General features: G+C 40.5%; 1 protein-coding gene across 1 annotated transcript in view; it reads right to left on the bottom strand.

The window, feature by feature from the left end:
- Positions 1-1458: 1458 nt before the first annotated feature.
- The window catches only part of LOC136885440 (meteorin-like protein), a 142470-nt gene continuing 119486 nt past the window's right edge, over positions 1459-24442 (bottom strand). The window contains exons 2-4 of the mRNA XM_067157998.2: positions 10316-10719; positions 8155-8211; positions 1459-6053 (exon numbers count right to left, since the gene is read on the bottom strand). Coding sequence (XP_067014099.2) covers positions 5704-6053; positions 8155-8211; positions 10316-10719 — 811 coding nt within the window. The 3' untranslated portion in view covers positions 1459-5703. The remainder of the gene's footprint in view (positions 6054-8154; positions 8212-10315; positions 10720-24442) is intronic.

Here is a 24442-nt window from a genome sequence, read left to right as displayed (position 1 = left end):
TTTTTTTTTTTTTTGCTGATTATACTACAGGCAAAGGGCAATTGAATGTTAGCTGTTATTTGTGTGTATATGAGCTGTCTGAAAAACTGTGTGATTGCATTGTTTACAAAAATGGGATGAGCTGGTATTATTTGAATGCAGGATTGGGAAAGGTACCCTACAATTCAAAATGAAAGTTGCAGTCCTAGTACTTTTCTGTAGTGACTGTTGTTTTAAGGGGCTAAACCCAGCTTATTGGTCCCTCAAAATAGCCTCTAACTTGGCTTTTAAATCTTTAAATGGTGTGATCCAGGGGTGGCCACTTCACAAGGGCATGCACCTCTCTTCTTATCATTGGAAAGCAAAGAAGGAAACCCCAAGTGTGATATGGTTCTTCATTTTATATACTCTGAACAGTAACACGACATTTCCTTGGTCATCTATTTATTATCTTCAAAACCAAAATGGAATGAGAATTTGTTCGCTCAGGCACGAGGGCTCAGTAAATATGTAAATTTGTGTCCTCGTCCAGAAGTAGTCCAGGTCTTTTAAGGCACACATCCACTGGAGGTGAGATGAGTGTATTGTTTTAACCACGTATCATCCCTCCTGCCATTCTCTGGCAGTACTGGGAATCGAACCTGGGCCTCTTGAGGACAGTAGATAATAATGTTAATTGTTACACTATAAAGGCAACCAAGAGCTGAGAGGAAGAGAACTATTATAATTATGCAGTAATCCCACAATTCTGTATGCAAGCCTCTTTCATTAAACACTGTTTCAACTTAAAAGCATGACCAGGGCATGCAATCCTTCTTATTCTCAGCCATCTCACTCTTGGCTGAGAGACAGAGGAAAAGTAAAATGAAGCTGATGTTAGGGTCTTAGAAAAGGTGTTAGCCTAAGGTATTTACTACATGTGTATTAGATTTTTGTGATGCATAAAGAGAAGTTGTGATTTGTTAAATGAAAGTGTTCATAATAAAAACTCCTGAAATAAAATACTTATAAGTTAAAGCTGTAAGTTATGAAGAAAGAATTTAAGAAAATCAATTAGCAAGATCAGAAATGTTCATAAAACAAGTGACAAGATATATGCAAATCTTGCACAAGACTTCTCACCTGGTCTCTGTATGGAAAGTGTGAATGGATTAGAACTTGTTCTGTGAGTAAATAATTCTTCTGTTTTGTTGTTACTTTGTTTTAATTCTCATACTCAATTGCTTTTGTTTGTACACTTCACCTTTGTTTATCTGTTTGCTCATTTCGATTTCAATGTTTGAAACCCATTTTATCTTCCTTCATGAGCTGCCCCTCCTGTAGCCTACCAGACTTGTGACCACTCTACCACATTGAATCTGATAGGGACATGAGAAAAGGAACTGCAAAAGGACTTCTACTCACTACTCATTTTTATCTTCCTCAGCAACATAAATAAGAACTAATATGATTAGGGTTTGAAATAATGAACGCAACATATTATGGAAGAAAATGCAGTTTTGAATATATTTGTTCAATAAATTCTCTAATTTTTTATATCACAGGCTTCTGATTTTCAGAAAACGTTTTATAAAATATATGGTACAGTAGTTACTATTACAATCCAATAGCATGGAAGTGAAACTTACACGTATACCACTCTGGCATGGCTATAGAAGAAAGTTTAACACCAACAAAAATGTAAGGTTTCCAGCACAATTTTCCAGTCTCTGGTTAAATGAAAAAAAAAAAAATCATAGAAACTCTCTGGTTGGAACAGAAGACAAATTCCAACTAACAAACATTTGTAGGTTCATCATTTGAGATCACCTTTGCCATCAACATCAAATGAATTAAATAAATCAGTTTCCCCACAACTCCAAACAGCACAGAAGTAAATAAATGCAATTGCATTGGCATCTGTAGTGAGGCTCCTGCACATCTTAATGAAACTTTTAAAAAAAGATCACATACATTAGACAATATGGTTGTGGATTCCGATGATCTCTTGTGATTAAACAAAATTAAATTATTGGTTGTACTATTTACCTATACAAGACAGCAAATTCTCTTTTTTGCAAGTGTGATTAATGCAATTTGAATATCTACAGTAAAACCTCATTAAGACGTTTCTGCAGGGGACAATAAAAAAATGTTAAGCGAGAAAACGTATTTCAGAATATCCGGATAAAAGCTATCTTAAGAAGTATATGGAAACATTTTTTTCCGACATGAGGGCATTCTAGGTCGTGTATCCATGGGTACAGTGAAAACCATATCTACAATTTCTAAAGATGACAGGAAAGTATTGAAAAGTGTAGGAAAACACGAGAGAACAAATATGAAAACCTTTTCCGGTGGGGGTTATAAACAAACAAGTGCACTGAAAAGTGTGAAAAACACCAGACAACAAAATGAAAATGTGCACGGGGGCCAATAAAAATATCAAAGTATTATTGCAGGTCACACTCTTTCTAAAACAAATGTTAGTAGAAGCCCTTTTTTTCGAGCAGTGGGTTATTAAACATTATTTTCTGGTCACGCTCTTATACACAGACAATGAATTGGAGGTTACATTCGACCATATGCAAATGCAAGGAATGACTTTGCCTGCCATTCTGAAATCAAACAAAACTTTGACAGCTAGAATGATCGAGTCGAAACTCGAAGGTGCGAGTTTCAACATTCACGACCTCTACGCGTTTATAGATGTGAACACCAGTACACTTTCCGACAATTTTTAACCGTCTTCATTAGTAAGGATTTTCACGACTTCTTGTGATTAAGTGAAATCACAAGACAAATACCCACCACGCTAGTCAATTTCACATGATTACGTTCCGAATCCAGATACAGGCTACCGTATCATGCGGCTATTCGCTAAACTTCACTGTACCACTCAACACAAAATACATTTCTAACTTCTGAATGGAATGCGAAATATAAGCACAAATAGGCTCATTGTGTTATTCAGCAATCTTGCTCCTAACTGGCAAGCAAAACTGAACATTCCTGAGGCTAACAGCTTGCTCCCTGAAGGTGCAACTTATCCTGTGAAATTCAGAAATTTAAGCCCTTTATCTGTAATCACACAGCTGTGGCGATGGCTTTTACCCGAGTTGGAAATAACGTTTTCTTCACAAGGGGTGACAAATAATATTTTCAAGGCTAAGAAAACGTGATCCTTCTAAGCGGTAAGAGCGAAAATTTGTGGCGTGATAAGTGAGGTATTTCTATACAGATTTAATATGATGAGAATCGGGACTTCAAATTTACGACGTACTAAGCGGGAAAACGTGTTAATGAGGAACGCACTAACGAGGTTTCACTGTATTCTGAAAATACATTCTTTTCAAGAAACTAGAGCAAAGTAATGCTTAAACACAAAATATATGACAAAAAATCCTCTCTAGATAATATCTCTAACATTTTATGAAGACATATTTTTCTTTTATTTGAAGACAATTTTTATTTGTTTTTTTACATATTTCAAAACATGGCTGTGACATTCCAGATATGAATAGAATGGATATAATATTCTGACAGAAAAACTGGTTCTACCATGTGAAACTTGAGTAGTTCTACTGATGTACACATATATTAAACATAGGATTATGGAACTGAAGTTTTTCTTCCAGACTCTCTTAAACTTCCAGGAACAAAATCTGTAGTAAGATATTCTGCACATCATGAATCATCACTTGTTGAAACTAAATGATAAACATTTGCATTATGAGATATCAGGAAAGTAATAAGACAGGGTGAGAATTTTCTGTCTTGCAAACAAATCTAATTTAAAGCAGTATAATCATATTACATTCTGGAATTAAATCTCATTTCGTAAAACTCTGCTAATAGTAACATTCATCGAGATCTGCACACATATAATTTGTATTGCTATTTTTGTAACACCAAATTGTGGGGAACATGGCACAATGTAAAATAAGTGCACCAGTACTTATGGGCACACAACACTATTTACAAGATATATTTACACTTCTGTTTAGAACTATGAATATAAACAATAATTACAGGTCACAATTTGTCCATCTCAAATTACTTTTATTTTTTTGAAATGGAACTCTTGTTATTATCCATAGCAAGCTTTGCATGGAATTTCTAAAATGGTTTAAATAAAAACAAAGTTAGAATTAAAAGAAATAGAAACTAAACAAAAGAAATGAAATAATAATAATAATGAAAAAAAATCAATATTATCAAAGGGTCTCCAGTGGAATGGCAGACATTTTGGCACAATGAATTCACAAGGAAGACATTAAAAACTTGAACATATTTTTGTGTTAATTTATTAGTAGATATAAACCATTTAGAAAAATGCTTTAGCAGTGATATAGCTGGTTTTATTGCTTTTCTCTTTTTAAAGAAGAGATATGTACAAAAGCTTAAGGAGTTGAGAATTTGTAGTTCCTCAATTCCTAAAAGCATGCTTTTTTGAACTGTTTCTTCCCCCCTTCAAGCTATAATAACTTGAACTACTCTACCGCTCTACCGTCATTTATAAACAGGTCTCCAATATGGAGAAACTAAGATTACATCATTTAGCTATACACAACGTTTACAAAACAGATTTTCTCACTTTTTCTGTCTGGACGGTTTGAGGGAAACCGCTGTACCCTCATCACTGTATATCTATTCTTATATCAAACTAACATTTCAGCCAAAATATAGACATCTTATTATATCTCATCATTATTGCCCCAGGTTACAAAGATACTAATACATAGTGAGTAGTTATTGCACATTTGCTCATAATACATTCAAATCTTTCTTCAAAAGAGTACTGGTATCATAGATTATGGTACTGAGTCTAACTTATAAAGAGGAAAGAGATACTTCAATGGGTATACTCTTTATAACACATAAGATTATTGCTTAAAGTCAGTAGAGAAGTTCTGATTATGTGTAATGGTTTTACATTAGTATTCCTTTCTTGTTGTTCTATTGTGTGCAGCCATAATCATTACTAAATTGGATTTCAAATGCATACATTAAATTTCACAAATTTCACTACATGTATCAACAATAAACTAGCAAGTACAGTGAAATCAGTGAAATTAAGTGTATCCCATTATCATCACTATAAAAATTTTAGACTTCCCAAATTATATTAAAATACAATATCCTTTGAGCAATAATAACTGTGAGCAGTCTTAAAAGGAACAAATTTTCCACCACAAAATACCAACAATGTGTGTATATTTGGATATCCTATTGTATTTCTTTTCAGAGTGAAATAACTCCTAACATTTAACTCTTCTTATATATTGCTAGCAAGGTAAATGAAAGCAGAGTGTTTTGTTGGGAATATACAGTATTATTTCAAATGTATCAAGTTATCATTGAAAAGGGATGTTTCTAATGTAGTCCTACATCATATGCTATTTTCTGCTCTACATACACACAGCTGTGGATACTTTCAGTATTGACAGATTGTTTTCATACAATATAAAGATGTGGATGACCAAAGATACTTCACTAGTTCCCTGTAATGAAATATTTTGGCTAGGTGTGAAGTACCATTTACATTTCAACACTGAAAAGGATAAGCATCTGAGCTTAAGGAAATATATGAATACTACAATGAATATTTTAAAATGCACCAGAAAGAAATAAGACAACCAAGGCATCAAGAAAACACCGATGTCCAAGCATATAAAGTATCTTTGACACACAGAAACACAATGTCATTTATTTACTTTTTCACATATAGGTGATGCGAGTATTTTAGCTGGCCAAAATACAATGCGCTGTGCCATCTTGTGTGATGGAGCGCACCAGAGAGGCCCAGTCTTCTAATCTAGGTGCACACTGGAGAGCCAGCTCGCCCAGTTTCCGTCTTGCCATGAAGACGAACTCCCCCAAACCGTGTCTCGCTCCACAGTGCTGAGGTACCTGCACCACCACCTCTCCTACCCGCTCAGCCTTGCTACTGTCCAGCAGATTACTTTCACAACCTTGCTCACCACACAGTCCGTCTTCTGTAGAGTGGCGTAATAATTTAGTTACCTTCACCGTCACTTGTGTCATCTCCAGCAAGTCTTTATTCTCAATACTACGGATTATGCCCCGTGTCACTGAAAAGAAAGAAAATTATAGATCAAATATTGTATATTAAATACTCTTCAAGAATTAAATTTTAAAAAACAACTTACAAGGTAAGTGTATGTGACCAGTTTTTTTAAGGTAAAAAAATGAAAACTATTTTTAAAAATAAAATTTTTTATATTTGGTCTATGAAACATTTATAGGTTTAGGAAACATATTATATGTTCATGGGGCTAGTCCTTTTTCACTAGACCTTCTGTATTTTGGTAATGAACTTTTGTAAATAAAATGATTCTAAATACTAATACCTCATCAACATTGATAACAACTATTGAAATTCACATCCAACTGCAACTGACTGACGTGTCGATCATAAGAACAAGTAGCACTTTTGTATCATGCCCCCTTTCAAATTTTGTGCAGTACTTTCAGCTTCAGTGGTCAGCTGTTGATATATCTGTTCTGATTTCTTTTGTTTAACAATTAGAAAAAAAAGATGAATATTTTATTTTAATTATGACTAACATAATTACAGGTGAAAAGTTGTTGTATAATGCAACCCATTTCCTAAAGCAGCAATGGGCAAAATTCTAGTGGTCCCAAGTATGTACTCTGCAGTGTGTACGGGGTGGTAGAGTGGAGGGGGTTTAGCAGTCACTGTCCAAGAATGCGACAGGGTCCTAGTAACTCAGGAATTCATACATATTAATTTCCCTCCCATTTATATAAGTTTCATGGGGTGTTGGGGGAATGGGCAGGGTATTCCAGGCAGACAACACATCAGAATCGATGAGTACAGGTGTAATTCACTTCAGCCCGAAAGTCTCCATCAGAGTTACGATGGTATTGTTCTTGTTGAGGGTTGGGAACAAATGTGGTCAGCAATTCCAACTACATACAGCAGAGCAGATGAAGTCTGCATGCTGACCTATACCACCACGTGATCAATATTCTTCTTCTACTGCTTTCCCACACCTTGGTAGTGTCGTGGGTGCGAACCATGTCGCACATGTGGATTTGGCCCTGCTTTGCATCCGGATTGCCTTCCTAATGTCAACCTTATGTGGAGGGATCTAATCACTATTATGTGTTTCTATGGAGGCTGGTGTGTTTGAATATGAAAAGCAGAGTGTTGGGACAAACATCCAGGAGCCGAGCCAGAAGAATTAATCAGACGTGATTAAAACCCCTGACCGAGCTGGGAATCAAATCCGGAACCCTCTGAACCGAAAGCCTAAACACTGACCATTTAACGAAGGAATCGGACATGTTATCAATATTGATAACCACATATTTTAATTAACAGCCTAAGGTAATTCCTTGTGAAATGCATGTGGCAATCAAGAGTCTCAAGCTGAGTCTGGCACTCAACTCACTTGTACCAGGTTCCCCTCTTACATTCAACCTGTTCAATATTTCATGGCCATTATTCATTTGTTATTGACCTGCATGGTAAGTATGCAAGCTCTAGGACAGCATTAATTTCTCTAATGGTTTTGTAGTGATCCTTCCCTTTTTTTATTCAATATCCCTAAAGTTCACAAAGCTCTCCCTTTCCTCCATTGCTTCATATTGGGGGAGACTAAAGTAACAAATGCCATTACTAACAGTTTTAATTAACTGAGGTTAAGATGGGGAAGGCATGGACATAGTTTCCTCCAGGAGATGAAATGAAGAAACCATGGAGAACCCTTCCCTTTACCCTTTTCTAAGATCTCCATATTCTAATCCTTGTACCAGCATAAAAATTCTACACAGCAAGGCAAAGAATCAATACTACAATACTGCAATGCAAACTATTAGCACATACAAGGATAACAACTAATACAGAGTACCTAACTTTAGTATTCAACATACATTCCTCTCATGCGGGGTGGAGGGGTGTGCAGTATGAGAAAGTTTTAGAAAGAAGTCCCAGCTGTGCTGCACACATGAAACACGATCTGTTTTTGACCTTCAGTAACCCCAATAAACTCCTTTATGTTGTGATATTTATCACACAATTGTTTATCAAACTTGTGCTCCCCCTGCCAGAAACTATGTTAGGTACACAATCTCACGGTCTCCCATCCCAAGGGCACCTCACCACATGGCTTCTAACTGGTCTGGAAAGTGAATGTCAGCACTCACCTAAATCGCTGGTGCAGAATGCATGAGCCATCTCCTCCTTCGTACAGGGACGGCATTCTGGAACAAAAAGAAATAACACTACTTCAGTACTGTAATAGGAATGAATACACGACATTGATAACATCAGAAAATCTTGATTACATTCAAAATAGTCTTATAACTAATCATAGAAGAGATGTTGGCACGATGATTGTTATTTTCAGTAGGATGTCCCGAGTATTGTGCGTACTGAATTAGTTCCGACGGCACCTTCCAGTAACCCCATAGCACTATAGCCCTGGTGGGCCTTGGCCAACCAAGGGACCACTGCTCAACCCGAAGGTCTGCAGATTATGAGGTGAAGCGTGGTCAGCGCGACGAATCCTCTCGGCCGTTATTCTTGGCTTCCTAGATCGGGGTCACTACCTCACTGTCATATAGCTCCTCAACTGTTTTCACGAAGGCTGAGTGGACCTCGAGCCTGCCCTCGAAAACATGTAATAGAACCCGGGACCTCCAGATAAGAGGTAGGCTCGCTACACCCTGGGCTGCGGGACCAGCACTTTCCAACAAGTAAAAATAATATGCACAGCTTCATTCATTGAGTTCCTCACTGAGATAGCTCTGTAATCATTGTTCCCACCTGTTTGTACCATCATTATTCTCCCTATTTTCATGTCTGTTACTTACAGTTTATCGGAATCCCCACAGCTTTCATTCGAATATGGGAAAGTCGGCCTGAAAACAGAGCGATGTAAGGATGATTTCGTCAGGGAGCTCACTCTTGAACTCTGCAATGTACCCATTACATTGTTCGAGAGTAAGGGGCAAAACAATAAGATTATCGGTCTCCCTACGGTTTGAGACAATATCGAAATTACTACTATTGTTGTTTGAGTCATCAGTCCATTGACTGGTTTGATGCAGCACTCCATGCCACCCTATCCTGTGCTATTGTTTTTTAATTTCTGCATAGGCCTAACTGCTGCATCTTACATCTGCTCTAATCTGCTTGTCATATGCGTAAGTTGGTCCACCCGTACCGTTCTTACCGCTTACAGTTCACTCTAAAACCAACTGAACAAGTCCTGGGTGTCTTAAGATGTGTCCTATCATTCTATATCTTCTTCTGGTCAAATTTAGCCAAATCTATCTCCTCTCACCAACTTGATTCAGCATATCTTCATTCGTGATTCGATCCATCTCACCTTCAACATTTTTCTGTAACACTTTCAAAAGCTTCTATTCTCTTTGTTTCTGAGCTAGTTATCGTCCAAGTTTCACTTCCATACAATGCCACGCTCTAGGAGCAGGCCGCCTATGGCGTCAATTCGAAAGACCTGCACTAGACCTCTCTAAGGATACACGCTATTATTATTATTACTACTATTATTGTGCATCTGAAGTTCCCCGTCCCCTATTTGGGAGATAAAGGGATTCGGAGACTGCCAATTCAGTTCTCAAATCTCGTAGTTTTCTTAGCTGTTTCTAATAATGAGGAGTTATTAGAGACAGCTAAGAAAACTACATGTACTATAAATACCCTTCTACCTTGGACTTAAGCTTACTTTTACTTCCACTACCATGCACCTTGGATACAGTCTATATCATATTTAGGTCTACAGAACTAATACATAAGCTCAGGCTGTTGAGCTCAGTCCGATGGTATTTGAAAGTGCTCAAATACGTCGGCCTCGTGATGGTAGATTTAGTGGTACGCAAAAGAACTCCTGCGGGCGTCTCCGAAACCCATAAAGATGTAGTTAGTGAGACTTAAAAAACCAATAACATTATTATTGATACATAAAATGTCATTTATTTTTTAGGCATTACGTAACATTTAGGCCTAATATTAGCAATAATACGCACTATTTTTCACTTCAGAGCTAGTCTAAAATTCCTGTCGCTACTGTAGAGCGCTTGCCATCAATGGGCGACCTCTCTCTTCCCGCGCGAGCGAACAGGGAAGGCTGGGTTCTCTCCGCTTACCCTGGCTCTTCGGCGAGATTCACTGTTTGCCTGCTTTACAGCGCGCGGATTTCAATAGTACATTAAATTCAAATGAAACATTTTCTTTTATTTTTTAGAACATTTTTGGATAAGCTCAGCTTACCCTGTCTACTCTCAGGCTTCGCTACTACACAATGTTACAGTGGATAAAAGTATTCTGGTAGCTACTCACCTTCCGCAGGATCGTAGGCCTTGCCACCTCTGGGTAGAGTCTCCAAGTCGTAGGTGAAGGATGCCACCTCTTTAGTGAAGTCCCCACCACCTCTCGTTCGCACTGCCTCCACATATAGAGCCGCTTGGCCGCCGCGGCTATGGAAACACCGCACGAGTTGTGCAGGGGCGCCGTCGTCGTGGGCGAACAGGGGTACTAACGATCGGGGACCTTCTAGGAACACTCGTGCACCCTTGAAGTTGTCGTGCAATCTGAGGCAGCCCCGGAACTCAGCTCCGGAGCCTCCAGCTCTCAGCAGAACTCGGAGAGCTCCTCTGGGGTACGACCACCGCAGCCGTCCCTGAGAGCAGCGCAGGTAGACGGGGGTGACGCCGCGTTCTGGACCATCGGGAGAGGACAGGCCGCTGGAACAGCAAACAAAAACAACAATTAAATATTTTCTCATAAGTATACTGTGATAATTACAACATATTTTGTTTTATTAGGTCTAACTACAGGAATATCGGCCCCACAATAAAAATCTGGAAGAACAGAGAATGTGCAAGAATTTGTATAGTTAGGCAAAAGCATGTGAAAGAAATGTCATATTTTATTAACTGGTGACAAAGGGTTTAAGAAAATAATATGTTACTTGACAAGGCCATAGCAAAGTGTACGGAGCTTCCGCTTAAGCCTCAGCCTCATTTGTGGCTGAGACAGTAAGAAAGATGCTGAGATGTTGGTGGGGCGACTAGTATGTTTGAGTGTTACGCAAGTGTTACTCCCAAGGTCAATCGAGCTGCTATAGCATTTTCTGGCCCAGTGAAGAAAGTCGCTTCTCATCTTGCCAAATATGCCACATTCTGACTTTTGTGGTTTTCCTACAACTACACAATCTTCGGTGGCGCTATTCGAAGTTCCAAACAGCCTCCGAGCTGTTCACTTAACAAACAGAATGATTGGCTGTCATCTTGACAACTGGCGACTTGTCCATAGACAAGCATTCTCATGGTTTTCGATTTGGATAGGTGTTATTTAAATGTGTTTGGTATTGTTCTTCTTGACCTTTTCAAAAATGTATTGGGGTAGTCAACTAATAGGAATTGGGCCCAGTTTTACGAATGGATGCCCTTCCTGACTCTAACCCTATGTCGAGAGATGTATTAACTACTGCGTGTTTCTGTGGTGCGTTACATGTAGGTGAAGAAAAGTGTATTAAGACGAACACAAAACCGAGTCCCCAAGCCAGCGGAATTAACCACAAGCAGTTAAAAGTCCGACCGGGAATCGATAACGGGGCCCTCTAAACCGAAGACCACTACGATTACCATTCAGCTAAGGAAACAGACTGGTCTTGTTATTCTTTTTTTTAATTTTATAATAAAAGTTTACGTACGTTAATTAATTATTTTATTGTCAGTACAAGTCATAAGCACTCAACGCAGCTATCTTCAAAGAATAAATACATAGATAAATAAATATGACAGTAATGAAGCACTTCATTTCATAGGGAAAACATACAACCAAAGGACACATAAGAGCAAACAAAAGTACAGCTCCAACACAGAGTTAAAAAACGTGCAAAAAGTGTCGAGCAGAAGAGCAATAAAGAAATGTTAACTGCTTGAGAACGCTGAGCATACGATGGAGCGTGTAGGTTCGGTAGAAAATCGTAATAACGTTACAACACGCAAGAGAGTAGTGATACTGCAACCAACAGAGGGAAATAATATTCAACGGAGTCAGAACAAGGTAATTTGAAATACGAATATATTCAAGACTAAAGGAAGACCTCATGCAGGGCTTCAAAAATTACATGTATTATTCCGAATAACTGAATCAGAAACGAATGAGATTATTTTTTCTGTGCTGAACGACAGATGTTATCCGAAGGAGACTAGAATAGAGGAATCGGCAATATTGGTTGTAATTCAGATAAGTGAGCATGTAATAAAGATAGCAGGCGGGTACCTTGTTCCAGACGTAAACCGCAAGCAGGCAGTATTCCAGAAGTGAAAGTAGGACGACTGGAGACCAGCCAGCCTCGCCCACGCCTTGGGCACGCGGGGTTCGAACCTAACAAAGAGTAAGCCATGGCTTTCACATCTCGGTGGCCAACTGGGCGTGGTTCTACTTCGCGCAGCGCAGGCTATCCGTCAGCAAACTCTAAAACGGTTGATTCAAACTCTAGGCTTCTGGTGGACCATGGGAGTGGTTCTTCTTGAGGAGGTGTTTTTTGATTGCTTCAGGAGAACAGTAGAATCTCTTCAACCACGTAATGTACTGTACTACAATCACATTTTCCAAGAATGTAACAAAATATCGTAATTTCGTACGCACCAGAAATGGAAAGGATCATTTTAAAATGAAGTTGACACAGGTCACGATACTTAAAGCTATCGTTCAGAAGATGATGAGTTCGCACCCCACTGTCAACAGTCCTAGTTAGATTTCCATTTTCACCTCAGGCAAATGTCGAGGACTGTACTTTAATTAAGGTCAAGAGATCACTCCTACCTTATCCCACCACAGTGTTGCGATAAGCTTGAGTGCAACGTCCCGCTAGAACAATTTGCGCACAGTGGAATAGACACTTGGCTTTCAATCCATGTGTCGGGAGCTCGAATACCGGTGACTTCAGGATTTATACTAAAATTGACGTGTGAAGGCAGGAAGAACTCTGCTGTTAAACTCCCGGCTAAATCTTAAATTGACCGCGTAGCATGCCTATCCCACATAAACACGGAAAAGTGGTGTTGAAAACAATTACATTGGCTTGATTTGAACCAGTGACGACCGACTGCATAAATCAAAACTGTGTTTTTAACTGTAAAGAAAGAGGGCCTTAAAAGACTAGAACAACATTGCAAAATGAATGATAACTCAAAAACAATCTCCTAAAATGCAGCATTTGTTTTCTCTTGTTCTATATTGTTATAATATACAGACCAACACAAATTTTGGACATTTCTGTATGATCTAATAATGCCACGAATTACATGTAGCATTTTAGTTTATGAAATCAGGGGTTACCTAGCTGAGGCGGTAAAGACGTGCTCGGTTCATCTGGAAGATTCCCCATCAAGAAGTCGAAACATTAGGAAACGGATTTCTACTTCAAGAGAAGTGAGGTTCACTCAGCGTACACCAGAAATTATTAGGCACCACTACTATTCCTGGAGTCAAAGTTTGCCAGGCCAAAAGCTCATCGCTCTATTCCATTTAATGCCGAAGTTAGGAGTATTGTAGAAACTTAACCATCCACTCATCCAAGGGCCTTCATAGGTCTGTACGAAGATGACTTTGCTTTGGTTTAGTTTACGATATTGCTATGGGAGAAAAGGGAGGTTCTCATTTGAATTAATTCCAGATCACAGTCCACCTCCAGTTCCCAACCTCGTACCAGATTACTCTTTCCTCTGGTTTACAATTCCGTTGCTAGAGGGTTACCAGGACATGGAACGTGTACATTGCATGTTAATGGTTTACAGCCTTGATATAACGAACACCTTTCACTGCGATGTTGCCTAAAGCGATCTATGATATGCACTTGTTACGTCTTTTCTCAGAACTTTGGTTATTACGAAGTGTTTACGAACGTAAAGTCGTATTATCCAGCAAGTTTATGTTAGGAATACAATTAAAATACAGGATCATGGCAGTAAAGTTATAATCATCAAACCTTTCACTCAACACTTCTAACTAGCCATGCGTCCGCCATCCTAGTCAATAAATTAGGATATTCACATTAGGATATTCCGATTGCCCTTGGTTCGATTCCTGGGTCTACCATTAATTTGAAAAACTGGAACGAAGAGTAGGACTACTCAATATCCATTCTCAAGTAATACAACTAGTACGTCACTAGTAATATCATTCCTTAAGGTGCCTATTGTTATGGCCACTGTATGACGGTGCCACCTGTAGAGTCTGCTGTACCGAGCTCGATAACTGCAGTCGCTTAAGTGCGGCCTGCATCCAGTATTCGGGAGATAGTAGGTTCGAACCCCACTGTCGGCAGCCCTGAAAATGGTTTTCCGTGGTTTCCCATTTTCACACCAGGCAAATGCTGGGGCTGTACCTTAATTAAGGCCACGGTCGCTTCCTTCCCACTCCTAGCCCTTTCCTGTCCCATCGTCGCCGTAAGACCTATCTGTGTCGGTGCGACGTAAAACAACTAGCAAAAAAAAAAAACGTCTGCTGTACGGTTCATTGGGCTGGACAGATTGATATGTAATAGTGAGGTAATAAATAGAAAGCTATCTCACTCCTCAACATTTCCCCGTACACCTCTTCAGAAATGTGTCAGCTTTTTATGATAACTAAGGGTGGAATACTTGGGGATCCGACCAGTCTAGACTGAAGACTTATACATACATACATACATACATACATACATACATACATACATACATACATACATACATACATACATACATACATACATAGTGAGTTTACAAGCAAAACACGTTACGTCAATTTTTGAGTTTGTTACTTTGACACTGCCCTACAGCGCTATTCTAGTTACTCGAACAAACCCATCGCGTAATTTTAAAGATTAAAATATCCATATTGTGAGAGCTGACACTGGCAATAAAATTGAAAATTTTGAGTCTTCTTTCTTTCTTTCTTGCTTTCTCTCACAGAAGTAAGGTTTTTGACTTAATGTATTCTGCTTTTAAATCTACAGTATGTTGAGTCTTCAGCTTGAAGGGTGATTGGTTCCTCAAGGGTTCTACCATCATGTGTAATGGAAAACCACGCGTCAATAAAACGGCGTACTAGGACAAGGTAGTTTCCTCGTTGCTTTCCTAAGCCAGAAAGTGCTACTGCACGGTAATCTGCCATGCCGACTGAAATATACACACCAAATGACTCCACAAGCCATACTTAACATCATTCATTCTAGATAAAGCTCCATAAAGAATGCTAGTATCGCTTGTACCTCAGTCACTTTCATATCGTGAAAGCCGAATATCAAAGCGATACAGATCAATTAGAGTAGCAAACTTATTCAAAGCCGACACCAGAAGACACAATGCCCTTGTAAATACCGTACCACATCTCACCAGAGACGAACGCTATCATACGACGCTATGTGAGCAGTGAATACTATTTACAACCATATATATTATAAACATTTATTACGTTGCATTCCAAATGGTTTGCCTACACATTTTAAGTAAGGTAATAAGACGATTGGGGCTTCCTACTATGAAGGAGCAGATGTAACTAAATCAAGGATTCGTCAGCATTCGTAAAACTATTAATGTTGGGGTCGGAAGGAAAGCATAATATGAGTACAGAGAAGTACAGACGAGAAAGAAGAGTCTGACGAGTCTCTGTTGTCACAACCCACGTCTCTTCAAGTGGAGAGCCCAGAAGCTCTTTTGAACATCTTACGTATCGGATCTAACCATAGCCTTGTAAACACGGAAAGGTCGACGAACGTGTGATAGGGAACTTCAAAAAGCGGTCACGGAAATGCAGCCCACACCTGCTAATGTACCTGTATCATATCGACAATGCACCCCTTGTTCAGTCTAAGCACAAAGCAACCTCTCAGTTACAAAGTCGATGATGTGGTAAGTAGGCTCTCAAGAACTGGCAAGAGGAAAAAATGATCCTTAATAAAACTGAAGAGTTTTTAATGGACGTATACTTGCATCAAAGCGGAAGATTCTGAAAGTACTTATGTTCACTTCACAAATGCAAGAAGAAAGAGAAATGCTATGTTTTGCTGTGTCATGAACAATAAAGAGGAACAGTTCTCTTATTTGTTATGCTTTCCGCTACGAAGACATGATTAACGCAACTTTTTTTGGAGAACTAATCCCGTTGCCAAAGAGGTTTCTTTGCACAACGGCTTCTTTTTTCTTCAAGACAGTGTCTTTTTCGCACTGGCATTCACTACTTTTGTCTCCAAGCTCTACTTGCTGACAGCTGGGTACGACTTAAAATAACTACGGTACTCGACTTTTAAAGACGATTACAAGCGATTCCGATCGACGTACGAATAAACTAACGCAGCCAAGTTGGTCACGATTACGACAGTAATGATGTATTACGAATGGCCCAAGAAAACAGGAGTTCCCTTCTCTAATTTGTTATAGGGCCGATGACCTCGATGTTTGGGCCCTAAAAACAATAAGAATCTAAAGTGTTGTAGAAAATAACTGTTCTTCTGAACCATTAGTCCAAAAAAGAAAAACTGTAATTCAATTACTGCTACGTTGTCTTGACTGCTTTACTCAATTATCGACCAGAAAAACAAAATCAGGACTTCCACTTTACTAACTTAGTACCCGTGTGCTAAATATTCAGAACCTTCGAGCTGTTCATAGTTTATATAACGTACTAAAACTCTCAATAATCAGAATAATGAATATTCCTGATCGTTTCTCTACCCAACTTCAAGCACCAGTACTTACAACGAAATTGTATCCCCAAATATAATACCTGCTGCCTTCAGAATAACGCGGGACATGGAGCTTACCACGGAAACAAAGAAAAGGACAAAAAGGAAGCATACCAATATATTTATCAGAGATGAAATGAATAAGACATAAAAATTGCGTGTTGCTAACAAGTCTAGCTCATAATCTAAGTTTGCAGGTTCCATGTCACATTGCTGTCAGTTAAAGACCTCTGGTAACGCACTCTGTCAAACGACAAAATAGGCTCAGTTTTTGGGAACAGTCAATCAGATGGCAGGAAATCGGAATGTCGGAATGTGTATCGCACTCAGAGGGTCTGTAACCTAGTAGTGGAAGACATTTTCTGAACTACTAACCATGAGCAATGGACTAGAGAGAGCCGTTCTCCTCACACTAAGCAGTTAGCAGGCAAGCGCCGAAGACTCGTGTGTTTGGAAATTCGAGCTAGCCCACTTTTCATACGGGTGCATTCAATGGGCTACCAGTATGCAGTGTGCCAGGGACCCACACATGACAAGCCAGAGCACAAGAAGAGCAGTGTTGATGGTAATGTGTTTTATGGAATCTTAGTGGTGTTGATTTTTGTTTAAACAAGAGTATCAGTACCAATCACTCGACAAATGCTGGCGGTCACTATACTTACTTAAGAATAATTTCTCCTCATATTAATTTTCACTCCAATATCTTGATATGTCTGTCTGTTTCTCTGCCTGTCTTATCACTAATATTAGATTGAGTTCTTTCATTATTTTTATCTTTACCACAGAACTATCCTCTTCACTTTTATTTCTGAATCCCATTTTAATATTTATGGAACTTTGAATTTCACGTGTAGGTTCATAAGTTTCGGTGTAGCTAATAATAATAATAATAATAATAATAATAATAATAATAATAATAATAATAATAATAATAATAATAATAATAATACAGCCTCCGTGGCTCAGGCGGCAGCGCGCTGACCTCTCACCGCTGGGTTCCGTGGAACAAATCCCGATCACTCCATGTGAGATTTGTGCTGGACAAAGCGGAGGCGGGACAGGTTTTCTCCGGGTACTCCGGTTTTGCCTGTCATCTTTCGTTCCAGCAACTCTCTCCACTGTTATTTCATTCCATCTGTCACTCACTAATCATTGCCCCAGAGGAGTGCAAAAGGCTTCGGCAGCCGGCACAATTCCTATCCTCGTCGCTAGATGGGGGGGGGGGGCTTTATTCATTTCATTCCTGACTTGGTCGAATGACTGGAAACAGGCTGTGAATTTTCATTTTTCGAGCACATATTCTGGATAGTAAAACTTCGGGAATTGGGACAGGTTTACACTACAAATATGCTTTTCGGTACTCGGCACTGAATTTTCGAGTAGGCTACCAAATAAAGTACACGCTGAGTTATAATGGTGATCTCACTCGACTTTGTCTTGCTGAAATATAAATGACGAACTTAGTTAATAATGAGACGTTTCTGGGTCCGTGTTTGAATCCGTGTTTACCAGACAGGATAACATGTCAACAGACTAAGATAGTGTCTTGAAGGGCTGATAATGTTAACCATTTATTCATGGAGACACTTCCCGAGAGGAATGCCTAGCCAGACCCAAGGTAGTTAGTGTATTCTACGTACCTTGGCCAGATCGATGAAGACATCACCCGAAAAGATAGCCAGACAGAAAGTTGAAGAATATAAAATTGCGTGTACCGGTTTTATTAGATGGGTGCATGGTCATCGGGCTCACTCAGCCTTCAATAGATATGGACAGACTACCAGGCGAATTCCTGGTGATAACCGTTCTATCCTCGCTAACGGTACCTTCGCTCCTCCGGGGGCCTTCATTACCTATGCGAGATCATTTCGCATTTATAGGGAATAGGTTCAAATTTAAGTTCGTAAGAACTGTATAATGAAGGAGACAAATACATTTGTTCTCACTTAGAACAACAGTAGCGCTGGAGATAGAGAAAGCAAAGACGAAAAGGGAGAAAATATAGTTATGAATAACGTAAGAAATGAAATAAAATATAAAACTTTACACTTCCAACTATTCACGGATATGAAAGTAACGAGAATGATCGCTGGTACAAACAGGTGGAAACAATGACAGGAGGGTACTCGGAATAAGAAGATAAAAGGTAAATTAGGAACGAACTCGATGGATGAAGCGGTATGCATAAATCGGCTTCGCTGGCGGGGTCGTGTGAGGCGAGTGGAGGCGGATAGGTTACCTAGAAGAATAATGGAATCGGTCAAGCAGGATAAGAGAATTAGGGGGGAGAGAGAGAGAGAGAGAGAGAGAGAGAGAGAGAGAGAGAGAGAGAGAAACGACGTCGATTAGACCCAGTTTTTAACGATTTAAAGATATGAAGTATATAACTAAACGACGCCACAAATCTAGTTACAAATGGACTATTGAGGAGGCATTTAGTAAATTCACAGAGGCTTACAGACTGAATGCATAACAGTCTATAATGCAGATGTATGTATGTATGTATGTACTTCCAGCTGGTTCAGGCAACCTGAACATCTTACTTTACTTGAAATTCATCGTTTTACCTTTAAGAAAGTCACATAATTTCTTAAAAGTCGCCTACATATACATAAATAAATACATAAATGTCCGACTCGTTGGCTGAATGGTTAGCGTACTGGCCTTCGGTTCAGAGGTCCCGGGTTCGATTCCCGGCCGGGGCGGGGATTTTAACCTTCATTGGTTAATTCCAATGGTTCGGGGGCTGGGTGTTTGTGCTGTCCCCAACATCTCTGCAACTCACACACCACACATAACACTATCCTCCACCATAATAACACGCAGTTACCTACACAAGGCAGATGCCGCCCACCCTCATCGGAGGGTCTGCTTTACAAGGGCTGTACTCGGCTAGAAATAGCCACACGAAATTATTATCAATACATAAATAAATACATAAATAAAAATGTAAAATAGACGGTCTTGAATACTGAATCCTCGTATATCGCTATTAGCCTACTTCCTAGTAATTTGAATTATATATGCCAACTTTGGCACACCTGGGTGAATTTATAATCAACAAGTGTTTCTGGGGTGAAAAGTCGTGTCATGTCATTTCCGACATACACGTATTATCTGAAAAATTTAGGTGACTAAACGGAAGAACTTAACCTACTTTTCAGTAGCAAAGGACAGCTCTCAAACGGCTGTGGACACTATCTGCAGGTGGAATATCACACCTCTTAAAATATCGTTATGTCTAAGGCTTTGCTCATGAATAATGGAAGCTGTTGTTGTCACATGTTTACCATGACAAGAGTCTACAGTGGTGACCGCTACTGGACAGAGTAAACAAACATGCAAATGTGTTTACAAGGCTTCCGCGTGGGTCCGCCTGACAACTCATTTTTAAGCGAGAATACAAGAGTATCTCGTCCGACTCCTTGGCTCAATGGTCAGCGTTGAGGCTTTCGGTTCAGAAGGTCCCGGGTTCGATTCCCGGCCCAGTCGGGGATTTAATCGCAACTGATTAATTATTTTGTCTCGGAGACTGGCTGTTTGTGTTTGTCTCAACACTCTCCTCTTCATATTCAGACAACACAGGACACTACCAACCATCACAGAAACACGCAATAGTGATTACATGCCACCGCAAAGGGTTTTCGTCAGGAAGGGCATCCGGCCGTAAAACAGGGCAAAATACACAGTTCTCACCCACGACTCTACAAAAAGCTGTAGAAGAAGAATATACGAGTATCTCGAATTTAGAGCGGATCGAAGGGCATAATATTGCAGACAGATGTATAAATCATCTGTATATGGGAATTAGGGAACAGTTCAAGGAAAGAACTCAAACATTACAAAAAAAAACCGCTTACAGATTCCGTATTCAGACAACACTATATGTTTCTTGGACGAAAACTGCGGGAGAATCAATATTTTAGTTGCACATTGTGAGTAGACAAACTTCCATAGAAATAATTTGAAAACGAGGGAAAATACATATTTAAATGTTAATCACGAGAAAGACGACCGACTAAAAAGCGAAACGCTGATAATGAATCGACTTTTGCAGGTAGTATGGTGGAAAGGGCGTACAAGAAGAAGTGCACTGATATTCTTCACCATGTGATGCCAACACGACTGTGCCACAAAAAAGTTATTTGCACCAACTGAATACCCCGCATTGTCCGCCTCTGTGGCGTAGTGGTTAGTGTGATTAGCTGCCACCCCGGAGGCCCGGGTCCGATTCCCGGCTCTGCCACGAAATTTGAAAAGTGGTACGAGGGCTCGAACGGGGCCCATTCAGCCTCGGGAGGTCAACTGATTAGAGGTGGGTTCGATTCCCACCTCAGCCATCCTGGAAGTGGTTTTCCGTAGTTTTCCACTTCTCCTCCAGGCAAATGCCGGGTTGGTAACTAACTTACGACCACGGCCGCTTCCTTGTCTATCCCTTCCAATCTTCCCATCCTCCCCGCAAGGCCCCTGTTCAGCATAGCAGATGAGGCCGCCTGGGCGAGGTACTGGTCATTCTCCCCAGTTGTATTCCCCGACCAAGAGTCTGAAGCTCCAGGACACTGCCTTTGAGGCGGTAGAGGTGGGATCCCTCGGTGAGTCCGAGGGAAAAACCTACCCTGGAGGGTAAACAAATGAAGAAGAAGAATCGACTACGATTCTTACGTAAATAAGAATCCAGTGACATATGTTGTAGGGGAAAATGAGATGATACAGAGATGTGTAATCCTCCACGCTAAATCTATACAAAATAAGCAAAGTAAACAATTAAGCAAACCACAAAGACGATCATAACATGCCACTGTCGCCTTAATAAAATGTGTATAAAAAAAACATCCTCAGGGCTGCCGATGTTGGAATTCGAACCCACCATCTACCAGATGCAAGCTCACATCTAGTGACCCGAACCACGTAGCTAAGTCATTCAACAATTTAACGTCACTGGGCGAGAAAGCATTTTTCGTAAGGAAGCAAGCTTGGAGGTTTATGTAACTATGGATGTCCATGGTACTGCAGTTGAGAGTTGATTGTCCGGCTCCATGACTAAAGGGTTAGCGCGCTGGCCTGTGGTCACAGGGGTCCCGGGTTCGATTTCCGGCAGGGTCGGGACTTTTAACCATCATTGGTTAATTTCGCTAGCACTGGGGCTGAGTGTATTTGTCGTCTCCCTCATCACTACGCGCAGGTCATCTACGGGGGTCAAATCAAAAGACCTGCACCTGGCGAGCCGAACACGTTCTCGGACACTCCCGGCACTAAAAGCCATTTTTTCATTTTTTTTAGAGTTGATTCAGAAGTAGAAGGACGTGACTTTTCATTTTCAAATATTCTACATTCAATGGCCGAGATTTAACTCGTTGCCACATAGGTAGTAACTTTATCACTCGTTTATCACCACCCTGTATTAAATTCCACTTGCGGTCGTAAGTATGAAGGACACCCTATAAGACAATATGGGCTACGTGGAGTGGGACGGTGAAATCTGATATCAGGGCCGCCACCATCCAGTCAGTTCTTACAGTTAGGGGGGGGGGGTATATGTCACTGACAAGACATCATCCCATATAAAGTAGTATAAGAACGGTGTTGTACCGGGCACGTGTTTGGGCGCAGAGGGACCTTGAGCCAGGACTTCGCCTTATATAGCGCCAGGCCCAATCAAAACCTGTCTGACACAGCGGCCACTCCGTAATTACAATGCCATCCCAATCCAGTTTCCCAGCGAGAGTTCCGCATGGTTCCGCTGTCTTGTCGAGCATTAGGGAGTGGAACGATAAGCTGACGTTCATTTCATAACCGATGGTAAATTAAACTCCTGTCCTCCAGGAGGTGCAGCTCTTTCCAGGCACATCCCCAATGGAGGTGAGTTACACGTACTTTTCTTAACTCTCTGACGGTACTGGGAATCGAACTCGGACGGATAAACCGAAACTCAATCAGATGGTTTCTAAACCGAAACTCGATCAGATGGTTTATAAGTAGTTAATTTTTGCTCAGTAGACGCTGCGTTCCTCACCAGATGTCATTTAACATGTCCATAATTATTAATAACAATTAATGTTGTTGGCTTTACGTCCCATTAACTACGTTTACAGCTTTCGGTGACACCGAGGTGTCGGAATGTTGTCCCGCAGGAGTTCTTTTTACGTGCCAGTAAATCCACCGACACTAGGCTGAGGTATCTGAGCACCTTCAAATACCACCGGACTGGGCCAGGATCGAACCTGCCAAGTTGGGGTCGGAAAGCCAGTGCCTCAATCGTCTGAGCCACTCAGCGTGGCTCAATAATGATTTGTTTGCGTCCATACCAAAGATACTTCTCCCAATTACAACAGTTTCTAAATGTTTCATCCCGAAGATGGTGGGTTCAAGCCCCGCTGTCGGCAGCCCTGAAGATGGTTTTCCGTGGTTACCCATTTTCACACCAGGCTGTACCTTAATTAAGACCACGGCCGCTTCCTTCCCACTCCTAGGCATTTCCTATCCCATCGTCGCCATAAGACCTATCTGTTTCGCTGTCACGTAAAGCAAATTCTAAACAAAAGTTTCTAAATTGGGTGTGTAATATTTTCTCCGCGAATTTCAAGTTTGCTTTTTCCTCAAGTTGATGTTCTAGAAAAAGTGTTTAAGTTAGTTGGTGTCCTGACAGGAGAAATGACTAACGGTTCTCACCTGACCATATAAACAATAACCTCAAAAGCTGAGTCATACCAAGAGTTCGCCGTACAATTAATTCCATTCTCACATCTACAAAGTAATGTTAATCATGATATAGCAGTTCATTCTTAGAGCTCTACTCTTCAGTTTTTCGAGAACAATGACCCAATGAGGCTAACACTTAATACAGCTCAGAAGAATGCATACTATTCTCGGGATCATCTACAGTGAGACTGATGTGAAGACCAGTCCGGCCCCGCGGTGTAGGGGGCAACGCGACCCCGGGTTCGATTTCCCAGCCGGGTCAGGGATTTTTAATTGTAAATGATTAACATCCCTGGCCTGGGGACTGGCTGTTTGTGTCGTCCTTAACGCTCCTTTCCTTATACTCAACACCTTACACTTCCGCAATTACAATTACACGCAGGTTCATATCATATGGTGCAAGTAGTGGAAAAAGATCTACAGAGGTCGACGCCACGAACAAATATCTTTTTAAACAAAGTGAAGACCTATGAGGTTGAGGTAGGTTGAGGGATCTAACATCTAGGCCACGGTCCTTTAAGGTTTGTGTATTGTGTGTACGTCCAACCCTTGTCCCGTTTCTTTACTGGGTCGGGTATGAAGTGAGATGAATCTCCATAGCGAGTTTTTACGACTGGACGCCCTTCCTGACGTCAACCTCATCAGAGGCGTTAGTGAGATGAAATGAATGACGTGATATATGACGGCGGGAAGCGAGAGGATGAAACCCGGTGCCGGCACATAGCCTATTCATGTCAAATAGCAGCAAAGTGCCTGTTCAAGACTTTACGTCCCAATCCGACGGATGAATCACCATGAACAGCGTCGTATGCACTCACTCCATATGAACACTGCGGAGAGGTTTGGAATTTAAGCCAGGCTTCTGGCACGCAATCTAGTTAATGGACATTGCATATCACCACCTTCCCTACCCCGCCGGCTAACATTCTGATGGTGACATTTTTTACCAACGGGTCTCGTAAGCACGGTGTCAGATCATACAGACGCCTTAGATCACGGTCACCAGCTGGGCTACTACAGTATTTGCAATT

Source organism: Anabrus simplex, chromosome 1 (assembly GCF_040414725.1).
Source record: "Anabrus simplex isolate iqAnaSimp1 chromosome 1, ASM4041472v1, whole genome shotgun sequence".
Classification (NCBI taxonomy): domain Eukaryota; kingdom Metazoa; phylum Arthropoda; class Insecta; order Orthoptera; family Tettigoniidae; genus Anabrus; species Anabrus simplex.
Note: the sequence above shows the minus strand (reverse complement) of the source record. Positions and strands in the feature narration are given on the sequence as shown.